The sequence below is a fragment of the Rana temporaria genome, chromosome 9 (assembly GCF_905171775.1).
Source record: "Rana temporaria chromosome 9, aRanTem1.1, whole genome shotgun sequence".
Classification (NCBI taxonomy): domain Eukaryota; kingdom Metazoa; phylum Chordata; class Amphibia; order Anura; family Ranidae; genus Rana; species Rana temporaria.
Window position 1 is genome coordinate 21844377 of NC_053497.1, and position 15006 is coordinate 21859382.

General features: G+C 42.0%; 1 protein-coding gene across 11 annotated transcripts in view; it reads left to right on the forward strand.

The window, feature by feature from the left end:
* The window catches only part of HUWE1 (HECT, UBA and WWE domain containing E3 ubiquitin protein ligase 1), a 207481-nt gene that overhangs the window by 80781 nt on the left and 111694 nt on the right, over positions 1-15006 (forward strand). For 9 of the 11 annotated variants that reach the window (XM_040322927.1, XM_040322930.1, XM_040322933.1 and 6 more), the window contains exons 16-24: positions 1-52; positions 226-330; positions 645-746; positions 1700-1780; positions 1891-1997; positions 4788-4965; positions 8178-8296; positions 11188-11399; positions 13621-13678. The exon at positions 1-52 is cut by the window's left edge and continues 54 nt beyond it. In XM_040322927.1, the coding sequence (XP_040178861.1) occupies positions 1-52; positions 226-330; positions 645-746; positions 1700-1780; positions 1891-1997; positions 4788-4965; positions 8178-8296; positions 11188-11399; positions 13621-13678 (1014 nt within the window). The remainder of the gene's footprint in view (positions 53-225; positions 331-644; positions 747-1699; positions 1781-1890; positions 1998-4787; positions 4966-8177; positions 8297-11187; positions 11400-13620; positions 13679-15006) is intronic. The other 2 variants (XM_040322931.1, XM_040322937.1) reach the window with 1 other exon arrangement.

Sequence of the window (15006 nt, forward strand, 5' to 3'; positions counted from 1 at the left end):
CAGCGCCCCGCTACTGTTCAGGAAGGGGAAGAGATGGAAACGGACATGGAAGGTAATTGTTGCGTGAGAAATTTGAGACTTCATCTTCTGCTGCTGTTTTCATTGTCTTGGGCTTACCCTTACCTTTCTTATTCCCCCCCCCCCCCCCCCCCCCCCGTAATGTTACTTTTTTGTATTTTGACATGTTAAATTTGATGTGTTAAGTAATTGTACGATATATTCCAGTGTCTGATGTGGCCATGGAGAGCAGTCCAGGGCCTTCCACCTCTACGGAACCTCGACCTTTGCCCACAAGCAGTAGCACTGGGAGCATAGTGATGCCACGTTCTGGTAAGGCTCTGATCTAAGAAACTTGGCTAAGCACCATTTGAAGTTGAAATACAAAAAGCTCAAATACTTATTCATAATTGTATATTGGGAAATCTGTGGGTGTTTGGAAAGGGGAGTTAGTCACACATTGTCGTTCATTAGCCATGACCGAATTCAAAAGAAAACAATACCTTTGTGTTCTGGGTCTTTGGAATTGTTCTAACCATTAATTGAAAGGAATTTTTATCTTTTATTTTTTTATTTTTTTTTAATGACAATTTGAGATAAAAATGTGGCATTAACATTCAAATTATACATTCTATTTTGATTTCCAGGTGTGCAGTGCATTCCCCAAAGAGCGGCCTTGTTGAAATCTATGCTAAACTTCTTGAAGAAAGCCATTCAAGATCCAGCTTTTTCAGATGGCATTCGGCATGGTAGTTAACTTTTTTATTTTTTTGTACCTTCCTTGTGTATTCTAGTGTATCTATACCAGAATTTTTTTGTTGAGTCTTTGATAAAGTGGAGAATTAAATCTAGCAAAATTTACTGCAGTCCATGGCTCCCTTGAAAGTTTAATTTTTATTTTTGTATGGTAAAAAAAATTCTCCCAGGACAGGAAGTGAGGGGAAATTTTTCTAACCGTAACCCGGCCAGAAGTAAAAGCGCTTTTTTTTTTTTATTGGGGAAATTCTAGAACTTTTGTCAGCTTTCCATGGACTGCTCCTGTTTTCTCACTTCCTATCTGGTAAAAGGTTGTCCCTTGCATGGAAAGTGTGGAGATCTTTCGTAACCCAGCCTCAGGTAGTAGTATACAGGATTTATATAGCGCCAACAGTTTGCACAGTGCTTTACAACATGGTGACAGACAGTTCAGTTACAATATTCAATACAGGAGGGATCGGAGGACCCGCTCGTTAGAGCTTACAATCTAGAAGGGAGGGTCAAGTGAAACAAAAGGTGACAGCTGTCGGGGATGATCAGATGGAGAAAATTAAACTAAAGCTGTTAGGTGTGGGTTGGATAGGCTACGCTGAAGAGAAGGGTTTTCGGGGATTGTCTAAAAGCTAATCGAGAAGGAGATGGGCGGACAGATTGGAGTAAGGAGTTCCACAGGATTGGAGAGGCTTCCGGAAAAGTCCTAGAGACGAGCATGGGAGGAGGTGATGAGGGGGCTAGAGAGCAGGAGGTATTGAGAAGAACGAAGAGAACGATTAGGTTGGTATTTTATGACTAGGTCAGTGATGTAGCGGGGGGGGGGTTGCAGCGTTGTGGATGGCTTTGTAAGTAAGAGCTTTACAGGGATTCTAAGCTTTCCCTATTCTATCAAAACTGGGGGGAATTTGTTTTTTAGATTTTAAAACCTTTTTTTTGTTTTTTTATATATAAGTAATGGATGGTACCCTTCCTACATCCCTGAAACACATTATCAGCAATGCAGAGTACTATGGACCTTCTCTCTTCTTGCTGGGTAAGTTCAATCACAAATGTAAATCTGTTTCTCGTCATTGTATTCATGTCTGCGTTCTGTATAATGTAATGTGTTAACTTTTTTTATTCTGCTTCTTCCCCCATTTTTAGCCACTGAAGTGGTAACAGTTTTTGTATTCCAAGAGCCCTCACTCCTCTCATCTCTTCAAGATAATGGTCTTACCGACGTGATGTTGCACGCTCTCCTTATCAAAGATGTAAGTTTATGCTGCTTTCTAAAATGATCTTTTGGGGGAACACATATTGCATCAGGCATCTTGTTTTATTAATGTCCCAATTTCAATGTAGACGGCACTGGCCCATGTTAATTCTCCAGCTGAAAATTTAATACATTTGACCTTTCCTACAGAGCAGAACTAATCCATAGGCTGAGGGAAAAATTAATGACTTTTTGAATTTTTTGTATTGCTACTGTAGTAGACGGAAGTGTAAATTCACTTGACCTTTACATTTTTCTAATTGGTTGTTGGCGTAAACCTTTTTGATTCATGCCACTCCTGCTTTTTTATTTTATTTACAGATACAACAGTACATATAAATAGCTCCTTATCTGTATCAAATAAAGCTGGGTATTTACTAGACTTTCAAACGAACGTTCTTAGTAAAATTTGTTCGAAAAATTCTCAGAACTTTCAAAAGTAGTTCAAATATCCTCTTTCCTTTTTAAACATGCGATTTTTGAAATGAGTGGACTTGCCAAACAAAAACCCGCATACACTGTTTGAAATGTATACATTCTTCTGTTTTCAATTTTTTTTTTTTTGTCCCTGCGGTCAAAAGCTAACGTTTGGTTTTACCCCACTAATGATTTGAAAAATAAACCTTGTTACGTTTTCTTACGAAGAATGTCGAACAGAATTCTACTAAGTGCATACCCAGCTAAAGCCTCGTACATACGATCTTTTTTCTGACAAATGTGTGATGGCGTTTTTTTTTTTTTTTTTTGAGGATAATCAAACCGTTTGTACGCTCCATCGGACAATTGTTGACGAAATGTTTTATCGCATGCTTTCAAATTTTCCGACACATGTGTTTTGTCGGATTATCCGATCGTGTGTACACATGTACCGTATTTTCCGGCGTATAAGACGACCCCCTAATTTTCCAGGAAAAATTTTGGTTTTGGGATATACTCGCTGTATAAGACTAACCCCCTTCCTACTAGTCTTTCTGGAAGCTGAGGGGTAGCCAGAACAACCGCTGACAGAAACAACCGCTGACAGAAACAGGCTTTTTTCAAGCCTCACTGTGCCATTACATGCCCCCACTGTGCCATTACATGCCCCCACTGTGCCATTACATGCCCCCACTGTGCCATTACATGCCCCCACTGTGCCATTACATGCCCCCACTGTGCCATTACATGCCCCCACTGTGCCATTACATGCCCCCACTGTGCCATTACATGCCCCCACTGTGCCATTACATGCCCCCACTGTGCCATTACATGCCCCCACTGTGCCATCACATTACATGCCCCCACTTTCCCCCCCACTGTGCCATCACTTGCGTTTTGCAGGCCGGTGACAGTCTCCGTCTGCTGCGAGCGTCCATGATTTCAAAGCCACGCCGTCTTCTCAGCGTGTCCTGTGATTGGCGGAACACAAATTTTCCCAGTAGCGCCTCTGTTCTGTGTTCCGCCAATCACAGATGCATTCTCATCTCGTCCGAGGATGAGAAGGCATCCGTGATAGGCGGAACACAGAACAGAGGCGCTGCTGGGAAGATTTGTGTACCGCCTATCACAGGACACGCTGAGAAGACGGCGCGGCTTTGAAATCGTGAACGATCGCAGCAGCACGGAGACCGTACCCGGCGTATAAGATGACCCCCGACTTTGGATGCATTTTTTTGCATCCAAAAAGTCGTCTTCTACGCCAGAAAATACGGTACGTTTGAAAAAAATCCAAAGTACAAACGCGCATGCTCCGAACCAATTCTAACCATAAGACAACATTAGCAGAAGTTACCCAAAGGGTGGCGCTAAAGAGCTGAAACAAACACGTAGTTTCGTGTATGGTTGCTGAAAAAGTTCAGCCGTCTGTATGCAGAACAAGTTCACAACCAACGCTCATCGCACTAAAATTCCACAGATTCCAATCGTGTGTACGAGGCTTAAGACACCCCTGTATTTCCTTTAGCCAACAATTAGAATTAGGGCTTATATTGGTGTTTTCTTTCGTTTGAAATACATTTGATATGCACCTCCAATTGCTGGTAATTGTCATCGACTTCAATAGATTAGTGTTTCTGACAGTTCAGAGGCTGCATTTGATCTGCTTTCTATTGTATTTCTTCAGATGTAACACATCCTGCAGGCAGAGCAGGTCTAACAAAGCCGTTTTCTTGTCACATGCTGGTTTTGTATTGGAATGCAGGCATTTGTACCTGCTGTTCGAATGGGAAAATGTGTGTGTGACAAGAATGACTGTCTACATCAGCCCATATTAGTAAATACAATTTTCGAGGGTGAACGTTTGAATCTGTTTGAGTAATAAAGTTCTCCTGTTGCAAATAAAATAAATAAGGCCCAATTCTATTTCTCATTATTCATGCTGGACACAATAGTCATCAAAAGTATGTATACTGCAATGCCAGGGAAGTGGGGACTTAGAACTTAGTTCTTGCATTTTTGTTTGTATTTTGAATTGCTACACAAGTATTCATGGTCTTGCAGTGAAGATATTGAGAACCAAGTATATATATGTGCGCATGTATTGCGTAACACATCTAGGCATTTTATTTGTTTTATGCGTCACCAAAATTGTTCCCTGCTCTTCAGGAAATGTTAAACGAATTGATAATTTCTTCCTCCCAGAGGAACGCACACCCTATTGTCCCTAGTGAAAATATACTGACATCTTCAGATTCATTAATCTTGGTTTTTAGTATTACAAAATGTTTTTTTTGTATTTTTTTTTTTTTTATTGATGTGAACATTTGTTAAATTTTGACATTCTAAAACTAAAATCTTTTTTATTAAACAGGTCCCTGCTACCCGGGAAGTTCTAGGCTCCTTACCAAATGTATTCAGTGCACTGTGTCTGAATGCCCGTGGTTTGCAGTCATTTGTGCAGTGCCAACCTTTTGAGAGATTGTTTAAAGTGTTGCTTTCTCCGGACTACCTTCCTGCCATGCGGCGGCGGCGGAGCTCTGATCCTTTAGGTATGCACCAAAACGTAACATACAAAGTAAAGCCCAACTCTAAGCAAAACTGTTTATGCTTTTGGTATAGTGGGAGGGAGAAGAACCTCTGTTAGGTTTTTATTTCTGTATATCGTGTTTGAATTTCAAATTTTAATTTCTTTTGCTGTCCTGGTGACAGATGTCTTTTGTATAGAAAGTACTGTATTTATTGGTGTATAACACTCACTTTTTTACCCTGAAAATAGAGGGTAAACTGTGCCTGCGTGTTATACACAGGGCTGTGGAAAGTTTATTTTTCCCTGAAACTTCCCTCCTAAAGTTAGGGTGCGTGTTATACGCCAATAAATATGGTATGTGTTAGGAAATCCCCCCTCATTGCAGTAAAAGCCTGACAGAGGTATTGGCTCTTTTTCACACTATATAATTCCCCTGCCTTGTTAATTGATGGCACTTAAAGTGGAACTACACTTCATCTGAGCACCACAAACCAAAAATGCTTTTTAATAGATTTTTTTTTCTATTCAAAGCATACTAACTCATACATCCATTTCTCCATACTTGTATTTTGTTGAGAAATCACTTTAAAAAAACACCCCCTAGCATTTATGGCTATGGCCATCTTGAGTAAGGGCAAATGATTCATTGGCATGTACGTTCTGGAATCCCCTTGCCCTTGGCTCAGGGATGCAAGCAGAAGAGGGTGTACTTCGCTGAGAGCCCCTCCTCTACTGAAGAATTTTGGGATGTGTGACCTCATTTGCCTAGACATGGAAACCAATTAGTAACTGAATAAAATTAAAATGCGCCAATATACTTTCCTATCCATTTACTAATGCTAGCAGCACGAGACTTAAAAATAGTCATTGATGGTTGAGAGAGTGAAGTTCCACTTTAAATGGCAGCAGAAAATGGACACCTTCACCGATATCTAAAGCTGATCTCCCGCAATGTTTTTAGTTTAACATGATCATTCTGACAGTTACTGCAGCAAAGAGGCCCCCTCCGGCTGTTGTGAAACGACAAGTCAATGAGGCATTGCAAGGCTGACGGTTACAAGCATGACTCCCTCAGGCAGAAGCATGATGGGACTTGTAGTTTCGCAAGAGCTGGAGGCTGCCAGTTTGAGACCCCTGCCTTAGAGAGACTGTCAGGTGCCCATTCAGGGCAAAGTGACAGTGTCTGCTCATGGCTCATCTACTCATGCTCCCTTTTTGACACCATGCAGGAATCCACCTTGGTTATTCTACAGTTTTGACCAGGGCTGTGGAGTTGGTAGATAAATGTTTCGAAGCCTAAATGTTCCGACAATCTAAATTTAGTCGGAGTCTGTGCATTGTTTGCTGACTCCGACTCCAGGTGCCCAAAATTTCCTCCGACTCCAGGTGCCCAAAATTTCCTCCGACTCCAGGTGCCCAAAATTTCCTCCGACTCCAGGTGCCCAAAATTTCCTCCGACTCCAGGTGCCCAAAATTTCCTCCGACTCCAGGTGCCCAAAATTTCCTCCGACTCCAGGTACCCAAAATTTCCTCCGACTCCAGGTACCCAAAATTTCCTCCGACTCCAGGTACCCAAAATTTCCTCCGACTCCAGGTACCCAAAATTTCCTCCGACTCCAGGTACCCAAAATTTCCTCCGACTCCAGGTACCCAAAATTTCCTCCGACTCCAGGTACCCAAAATTTCCTCCGACTCCAGGTACCCAAAATTTCCTCCGACTCCAGGTACCCAAAATTTCCTCCGACTCCAGGTACCCAAAATTTCCTCCGACTCCAGGTACCCAAAATTTCCTCCGACTCCAGGTACCCAAAATTTCCTCCGACTCCAGGTACCCAAAATTTCCTCCGACTCCAGGTACCCAAAATTTCCTCCGACTCCAGGTACCCAAAATTTCCTCCGACTCCAGGTACCCAAAATTTCCTCCGACTCCAGGTACCCAAAATTTCCTCCGACTCCAGGTACCCAAAATTTCCTCCGACTCCAGGTACCCAAAATTTCCTCCGACTCCAGGTACCCAAAATTTCCTCCGACTCCAGGTACCCAAAATTTCCTCCGACTCCAGGTACCCAAAATTTCCTCCGACTCCAGGTACCCAAAATTTCCTCCGACTCCAGGTACCCAAAATTTCCTCCGACTCCAGGTACCCAAAATTTCCTCCGACTCCAGGTACCCAAAATTTCCTCCGACTCCAGGTACCCAAAATTTCCTCCGACTCCAGGTACCCAAAATTTCCTCCGACTCCAGGTACCCAAAATTTCCTCCGACTCCAGGTACCCAAAATTTCCTCCGACTCCAGGTACCCAAAATTTCCTCCGACTCCAGGTACCCAAAATTTCCTCCGACTCCAGGTACCCAAAATTTCCTCCGACTCCAGGTACCCAAAATTTCCTCCGACTCCACAGCCCGCGCTTTGGACCAGCAATCAGGTTCGAGCACTGTCACATGGGGTAGATTACTGTGTTAGTGATGGAGATGGGGGCATGGATAGGTGAGTGTCCTGAATGGGCAAAGTGGCAGTACAGTACCTCTTTAAGCCTGTTTGGGTGCTGCTTCATAAATTTGATCGGATATTTGCATGACCATTGCTTTTATCAATATGTTTGCCTTAATTCTTTTTTTTTACTTGTCTAGAAATATTGAACTTAGTATTAAGCAATTCTTTCATAGTTGCTGTGTTTTTTTATTTTTTTAAGTTGTAGTAGAAAACAAAAGGAAACTTGTCAGAATTGAAACACGGGACCTTCCGTTGCTGATTTATTTAAATTTTTCTTCAGTGGTGCCAGCTCTGGGGCTGGTATGCTTGTTTTGAATAATTGCTTGCTGAGTGACTTACCCAGAACAAACATAAAGCCAGTGAGGTGTCAGAACACCTACAGTATATGCAATGGCACCCCCCTTGTTTCTATGTTGACATGTTCCTTTTACTTTTCAAAAGGCCTAATGTTAACGTTTTCTCACAGGCAGGTCCTTATGCACTGCAGTGAAATATTTGCACTCCCAACATCCATATATATTAAGCCTATGATGAATATTAACTTTTTTGATATAGTAGTACAAAACTTTCCCTTTGTAGCTATCCAAGGCTCAGTCCTTAGCCTGAATGATCAATCCTTGGTATTTCCCCAAACTCTCTAAACCACCTCTAACCCCTGCTGAAGAGACCTGTAGTGCAGATTAGAATAGTGCTCTTCAGGTCTCTAGCTGAGGGATTAAGAGGCCCGTGGTCTCTTCCAGCTTTGACCTCTCTCCGGTCTCCTGCAGGCGATACAGCCTCTAACCTGGGCAGTGCTGTTGATGAGCTGATGAGGCACCAGCCCACTTTAAAAACAGATGCCACCACTGCTATCATTAAGGTAAGCCTTTTACTTCTCTTGGGTGAGTGGGCATAATTGATTGTCTTGTTTTAAAATAAGTTGGATGCAAACACGTGTGTGTGTGTGTGTGTGTGAATTTTTTTTTAATTATTTATATATATTTGACTATTTGTAATGTACATTTCCCTAGAGGTTGGACTTAAAGTGGTTGTAAACCCACTTTTTGTACTTTTACCTACAGGTAAGCCTATAACAAGGCTTACCTGCACGGTTTAGGAGATATTCCCCTCGCAATGCGCCGCTGCGCATGCGCAAGGGGATCTACGGCGAAAGGACCGGCAGCCGCCGGACCTTGCCGAGTTTTAAATCTCCCACGCGCGGGAGTGACGTTATCGCCGCTCCAGCCAATCACAGCGTTGGAGCGGCGATACCCGGAAGACACGCCGAGGCAAGATGAAATCTCGCTCTGCGTGAACCAGGTAAGTGCTACGCACCTCGTTCCGAGGTAAGTATTTCATAATGTGCTAATATGCGGTGCATATTAGCTCATTATGACTTTTCCCTTACAGGAGGGAAAAAAAATAAAAAAAATTTCATGCGGGTTTACAACCGCTTTAAAGTGTTATTAAACCCACAAAAGTATAATCAGTCAGTATATGCAGTAAAGCATGCTTGCTATTTTCACTGTGTAACCTAAGGGGTTAATTCTCAGCATTGTCTAAAAAATGCTTTTTGATCCTGTCTTCTCCCTCCCTGTTACTGTCCCCAATCCATCTCCTGGTACAACAGAGCCTTAGGGGCACTCTGCACATGCTCAGTTTGTATTGCTAGAGTAGTTTTATTTTCGTTTTTTTGGAGGGTGCATGCGATTAGCACTGTTCAGAGAGTTGGGTGTCCTGCAGCCTCATAGGACAGTCAGAGGAGAATGAGAACACCTATAAGCTTTAACCAGTGCTCAACCAGACACTGATAGAAGTCACTAGACTGCTATATACTGCTGATGAGAAAAGGTATTTAGCACTTTATATTTACTAAAATAATTTCTGTGTTTTGGGGGACCAGATATATTGAGTCCTGGGTTTAGTAACACTTTAAAAGAATGAAAGAGGCAGGTTTCGGAGAAATAGAAACACTCCCCACCTTTGCACCTATCCCTTTACCTATTACCCCCCCCCCCCCTATCTTCTTTCCCCCTACCTATCTTCTTTCCCCTTACCTATACCCCCAAACCTAGCCCCTCTTCCTTTGTGTCAGGATACAAAAGTGGGGAATCCTCTTGCACTAGTCTAACCAGAACAAGTGTTCCCATTGGAAGATTTCCCCTTTTTATTTCTGATTTCAGAGACAGCTTGGCATTTTCGATTTCCCCTCACTTTTAGGTTGAGTAACAGTAGTCACCAGGACAAACTGAGGTTGAATCTTGCCAGCAGGCACTCAGATGGCAATAAATAGCTGGTTTTATTTCTTACCCTTTCCCACATTATCCACAAAATAAATAAATGTTGCTAGATGAACTTCAGGAAATGCCATAGTTGAGGAGCTGCTTTTTCAGACAGATTCTTTGTTGGTGAGCTAGAAGTTGCACTGATGTGGCAGAGGGAATATTTGGGAACTAACTTTTTGGTGCAGATTTTCAATGCCGTTTGATGTATCAATGTCTTTGGTATTGCCACTATTGCTGAGAACACTTTTTGTTGCCATGATGTTTGTCAGTTTCGATTTTACGTGTTAGTTTTCACTGGTATAGGTTAACCACCTGCTGCCAATTGATGTACTTGTACGTCGCTGGACTTCAAGTGGTTGTACTGGGATGCAGCTGCAGGCATCATCCCAGTAGCGTTTTTTTAGAGCCAACGATCGGCTTGCTTGTAAGAGCAATCAAAGTGGACATCCCATTCGGTCCCACACACGCGCAAACATCGATTTTGTCGTACACCGAGGTATCACCGCGAACGTCAGATTGTGGGCAATAATTCTAGCACTGGTAACCTGTAAAGGCTTTTAAAACGTTGCATATGGACAGCAGCATTTATGTTTTTTGTCTCCTTTACACTAGTGGGCAATTTTAAAGCATGACATGTTATCTCCATTGAATTATCTATTGCCTTTTTGCAATAAAATTCAATAATCGCATTTGAAAAACTTTTGCGCAAATACTGAAACATAAAAAATTGCAAAACTCCTCTGCCTTCAAAAAACATGTGTTTGGGGGTTCCAAGACCTTTTCTAGCAAAATAAATTCTGATTTACATGTAAACAAAAGTGCCAGTAATGGCCTTGAGCTGAAGTGGTTAAAGTGGGATTCCAGCCCAGTCTACTTTTTGTACACACACTCTCGCAGTAATTTTTTTTTTTTTTGGGGGGGGGGGGGGGGGGCTCTCTTTCATTTCTCTCCCCCCCCCCCCCACCATTTTGGATAAAATAGAGACAGGTTAAAACCCATGTCAGATTTTTATTGCCATTGGTGCCCCTACTTGTGGGGATGTTTACCCTCTCTGTGTCCGAATGATCATTGTCACCTAGTCTGAAAGGTACCGTAAGTGGGAATCCAACATTTTTTTTATTTTTTGTTTAATGGAGCAGAAATGGAGGTTTTTTTTTGCAAAAAGGAGGATGCCTTTTCTAGTAGTAACAAGGGAAGAATTTCCCTTTCTTTGGAGAGATCTCCTCTTGCACTGTAATGTCTTGAGACGGAGCATAGAAAATCCAGGTTAGTTTTCAGTGTTTGACTTTCATTGAGTAATGGGGGCTTATTGGATATTCCTTTAGTCAGAAAGAAATGCTGAGTGTTTGAACACATTCATATATTTGTCTTATAAAAATAAAAATAAAAAAATTGCCATTAGAGTAATGCAGGTAATATTTTGTTTTAATGTTTATTTCTCAGGATAAAATGCAATGAATACAATGTTATCTGTCCTTTTTTTTAGCTTTTGGAAGAAATATGCAATCTTGGTAGGGATCCAAGGTATATTTGTCAAAAGCCATCAATTCAGAAGGCTGATGGCACAACTTCTGCTCCACCACCGCGGTCTAACCATGCTGCCGAAGAGGCTTCCAGTGAAGACGAAGAAGAGGAGGAGGTACAAGCTATGCAGAGCTTCAGCGCCACCCAGCAGAGTGATGTTGAGCAAAGCCAGCAGTAAGTGTGCTGTCCGAAAGGCAGTGGCTGGAATGCTACTTTTAAATTATTTGTAGTTCCACTTGTACAACTGTGGAATGTAAGCACCTTGGTGAAGTGGACTAAATAAGCCTGCATCATGTATCTTCCGAAATGTATGCTTATATTTTTGGTGGGGGGGGGGGTAGTAAACCCAAGAGGCTGTTAAATCTTTTATACCCATTATACAAACATAAAAACGGATTAATGTTCAAATTGAATATTCTGCTTGGTTATCAGAAAAACTGTAGCCATTTGCATGTTCTTGAACAAATGATTCTATTAGAATGCTGTGCATCCTACGGCGCCTTTCACATGGGGCAGATTCCTTTCCAATTAGCGCGGTATCTGCTTACAGATCCCATGCCGATCGAAGCACCTCATGAACAGAGCCCACTCTGCTCTATAAGTGGCCAAAGTAAATGCACTCTATTATCCATCTACACCTGACTACCCTCGATCTGCCTAAATGGAAAAGGACGGGTTCCAATCAGCCTTTTTTTTTTTTTTTTTAATCAGTTCCAGAACTAGCCTGGTATAAACGGCCACTAGTCTGTCTTAAGCCTCGTGCATATGATCGGACTTCAAACAAACTTTTCCGAAGGGAGTTGGCCAGGCACACGCTCTGACCTTTCTGCAAACTTTCCCAACATCACATGTTTTTTCTGCTCTTTACCGCCACCCTTTTGGTTAACTTCTGCTATTGGTTGATTTTAACATTGGTTCTGAGCATGCGTATTTGGACTTCGGACAAAAGTCCAATGCATTTCTGTACACGCGATAGGACTTTGCACTGTAGGACTTTTGTTGCCGAAAAGTTTGTCTGTTTGCAGAGCAAACTTTGTCCGATGGAGCGTACACACGGTCGGATTTTTTTGGAAAACTTGCTCATTTTGAAGTTTGTTGGCAAAAAGTCCGACCGTGTGTATGGGCCTTTACACCTGCCTGTCCAAAGGAATGCATCCTTCTCATCAGGTCTGCCTAAAAAAACGGACAGGCCAGCCTGATCGGATCGCCCACATGAAAGTGGTATTTTCTTATTTTGTGATTTTAAATAATCCTTTGTCCTGGCTATCTAGGTTTCATTGACCACTGGGCATAAAAGGGTTGTGCAGAGCTTCACATGTATCAAATACATGTGTAAAGACTGGCCTTATTAAATTGATTAGTTCCACACAAAGTGGGGACAGTTAGTGATGATGGGAAACCTCAAAATATACGCAGAATTTTTACAGTAGTATTGCTCTTTTTTTGGATGCTCATGTGATAGAGGGGAATCTTCTTAACGTTGTCAAGCTTTTCCAGCTGTAGCAGCTGCTGTAATACAAAGCAAGTCCTGGCTGTCATTTTGACAGCTGGTAATTGCTGGCTAGGTGGTGTTGGGTCATGTGATTTCTATCTCACATGATGACCTCACATACCCGATGAAGGGGTCCTGCGTGGCCACAAAACATTGCACTTTACCTCCTGTGATGTGAGCATCTCAATTGTTACATTATCTTGAAGACCCACAGTGTGCTGGTGATGTGCTTTTGACATGTGGACCACAATAGCACCCATGGACAACCTTTTGGATAGCCCTGATATAGAGAATATTTCCCACATTATCTATATCTCTAGGAGTTGGGGAGGTCTACTTCCTCTACCACAGAAATTCATGCACCTCTGATGGCTAGTGCCCTGCTTGGTGCTGCTTTTGGACCCCAAGAGCTAGATGGACTGATGGCCTAAATGTCACCCCATCTTTGGTTACATCAAGATGATGCATTGGAACAAGTGTGCCTACGCCTAAATGGTTAAGTAAGACTTATGGTAATTTTGTATTGGTTGTGGTGTTTTAACAAACATTTTATTGTGTGTGACTTTCAAAATGAACAAGAACAATGTCACTCCATCCTTTGTGTTTTATAGTGTGAGGTTTTAGTTAAAAGGTTGAGTAACACTTTAGGTATACCACCAAATACCGCATTTTATTGTATTTTTGTGCTGTTGACTTGGGTAATTAAGTTTGTCTCCATGGCAATGTGCGTTGTTCTGTCCTTGGCTTGCTATATTCCAGCACAAGCGATCGCTCTTTAGGTTTCTATAACAACTATTAAGTGTATCACCAGTTGTGAAATGTATAGTTTTTTATTTTTTATTCACTTGCGCTTTGCTTGCTTTCTGCTTGGATTTAATTTTTAATAGTATATTTATTTTCTAGTGTGGTAGGAACAGAGGAAAGAATTCCAATTCCCCTCATGGACTATATCCTGAATGTGGTGAGTTTTATAACTGAATACATGGCCAATGATTTTGTAGCCTAATGGACAAAGTATTATATCAATTCATATTTTTTGATCTACTGTTACATTTAATGACATAGGGGCTGATTTATTAAAACTGCAGAGTGCAAAATATGGTGGCGCTCTGCTTAGAAATGATCAGGTTTCAGGGTTTTTTTTATTTATTTTTTTGGTCAATGCTTAATTGAACAAGCTGAAGTTAGAAGCTGATTGGCTATCATGCACAGCCGCACCAGATTTTTGCACTCTCGATTTTAACTAAATCAACCCAATAAGTGTGTATGAACACAGTGGGGATTGAAAAGGGTTGAACTCCAGGCAAACGGCTAAATAAACAGATGTATTGCATATATGGGAAATGTTTTACCTGTCGTTAAAGGGGTTGTAAAAGTACAATTTTTTTTTTTCCCCCTAAATAGTTTACTTTACCTTGGGTGGATAAAGAAAGATTGAGGAAAAATTGACTTTGTAGGCACATAATTTTAAAAATGCAAAAATGTTATGTTTCACAGAAAGATACATCTAAATACACATGAAAAAGATATATAATTAAATACAGTACAAAATTGGGATCATGCGATAACCCTCTAAAGGGAGTGACTCAATGTTGTAGGTAACTTGCTACAGAGATGTCTGTATAGTAAATGCCTATATTGAGTACACATCTCCTCAATAGGAAGTCCACAGGATCCCTATTTTTGTACTGTATTTAATTTTATATGTGTATGTACCGTATTTATTCGTGTATAACGCGCAAAATTTTATACCCAAAAAAAATTCCAAAGTTTGGGTGCGCGTTATACACGAGGACTCCATTGGCGGCCGGTCCATTGAGGGTGCAGGCGAATTGTGAGTTCGCACTGCGCCTTTCCTGGGCTGCAGCCGCTCACTGTACGCGAGGGTGAAGGAAAAAAAAACGTCCCCACGTCGCGTACAGTGGGCGGCCCGAATTCCCTACTGTATAGTCGCCGCTTCAGTTCCACGGCCGTAACAGTAAGCATTGCTTTTGTTAAGCATTGCGGTTGTCCCGATACCATTGTTCTGTCAGTCCCCGGGTGCAATGTTATACTTTTGTATCACCTTGCCCCCCCCCCCGCTACCGCTGTACATACCTTTCGTACAGCATATTCACCGGGATTGCGAGTCCCGCGGGAGTGGGCGTTCCTAACACGTCTGTGATTGACGTTTTGCCCAAAACGAGGTCCCCCCGTCGCGTAAGCCGCGTCACGATTGGCGAAAGGATCCGAACAGCGATGCACATGCGCAGTATAGCGCCGACTCTCCGTTCGGCTCCTTTCGCCAAA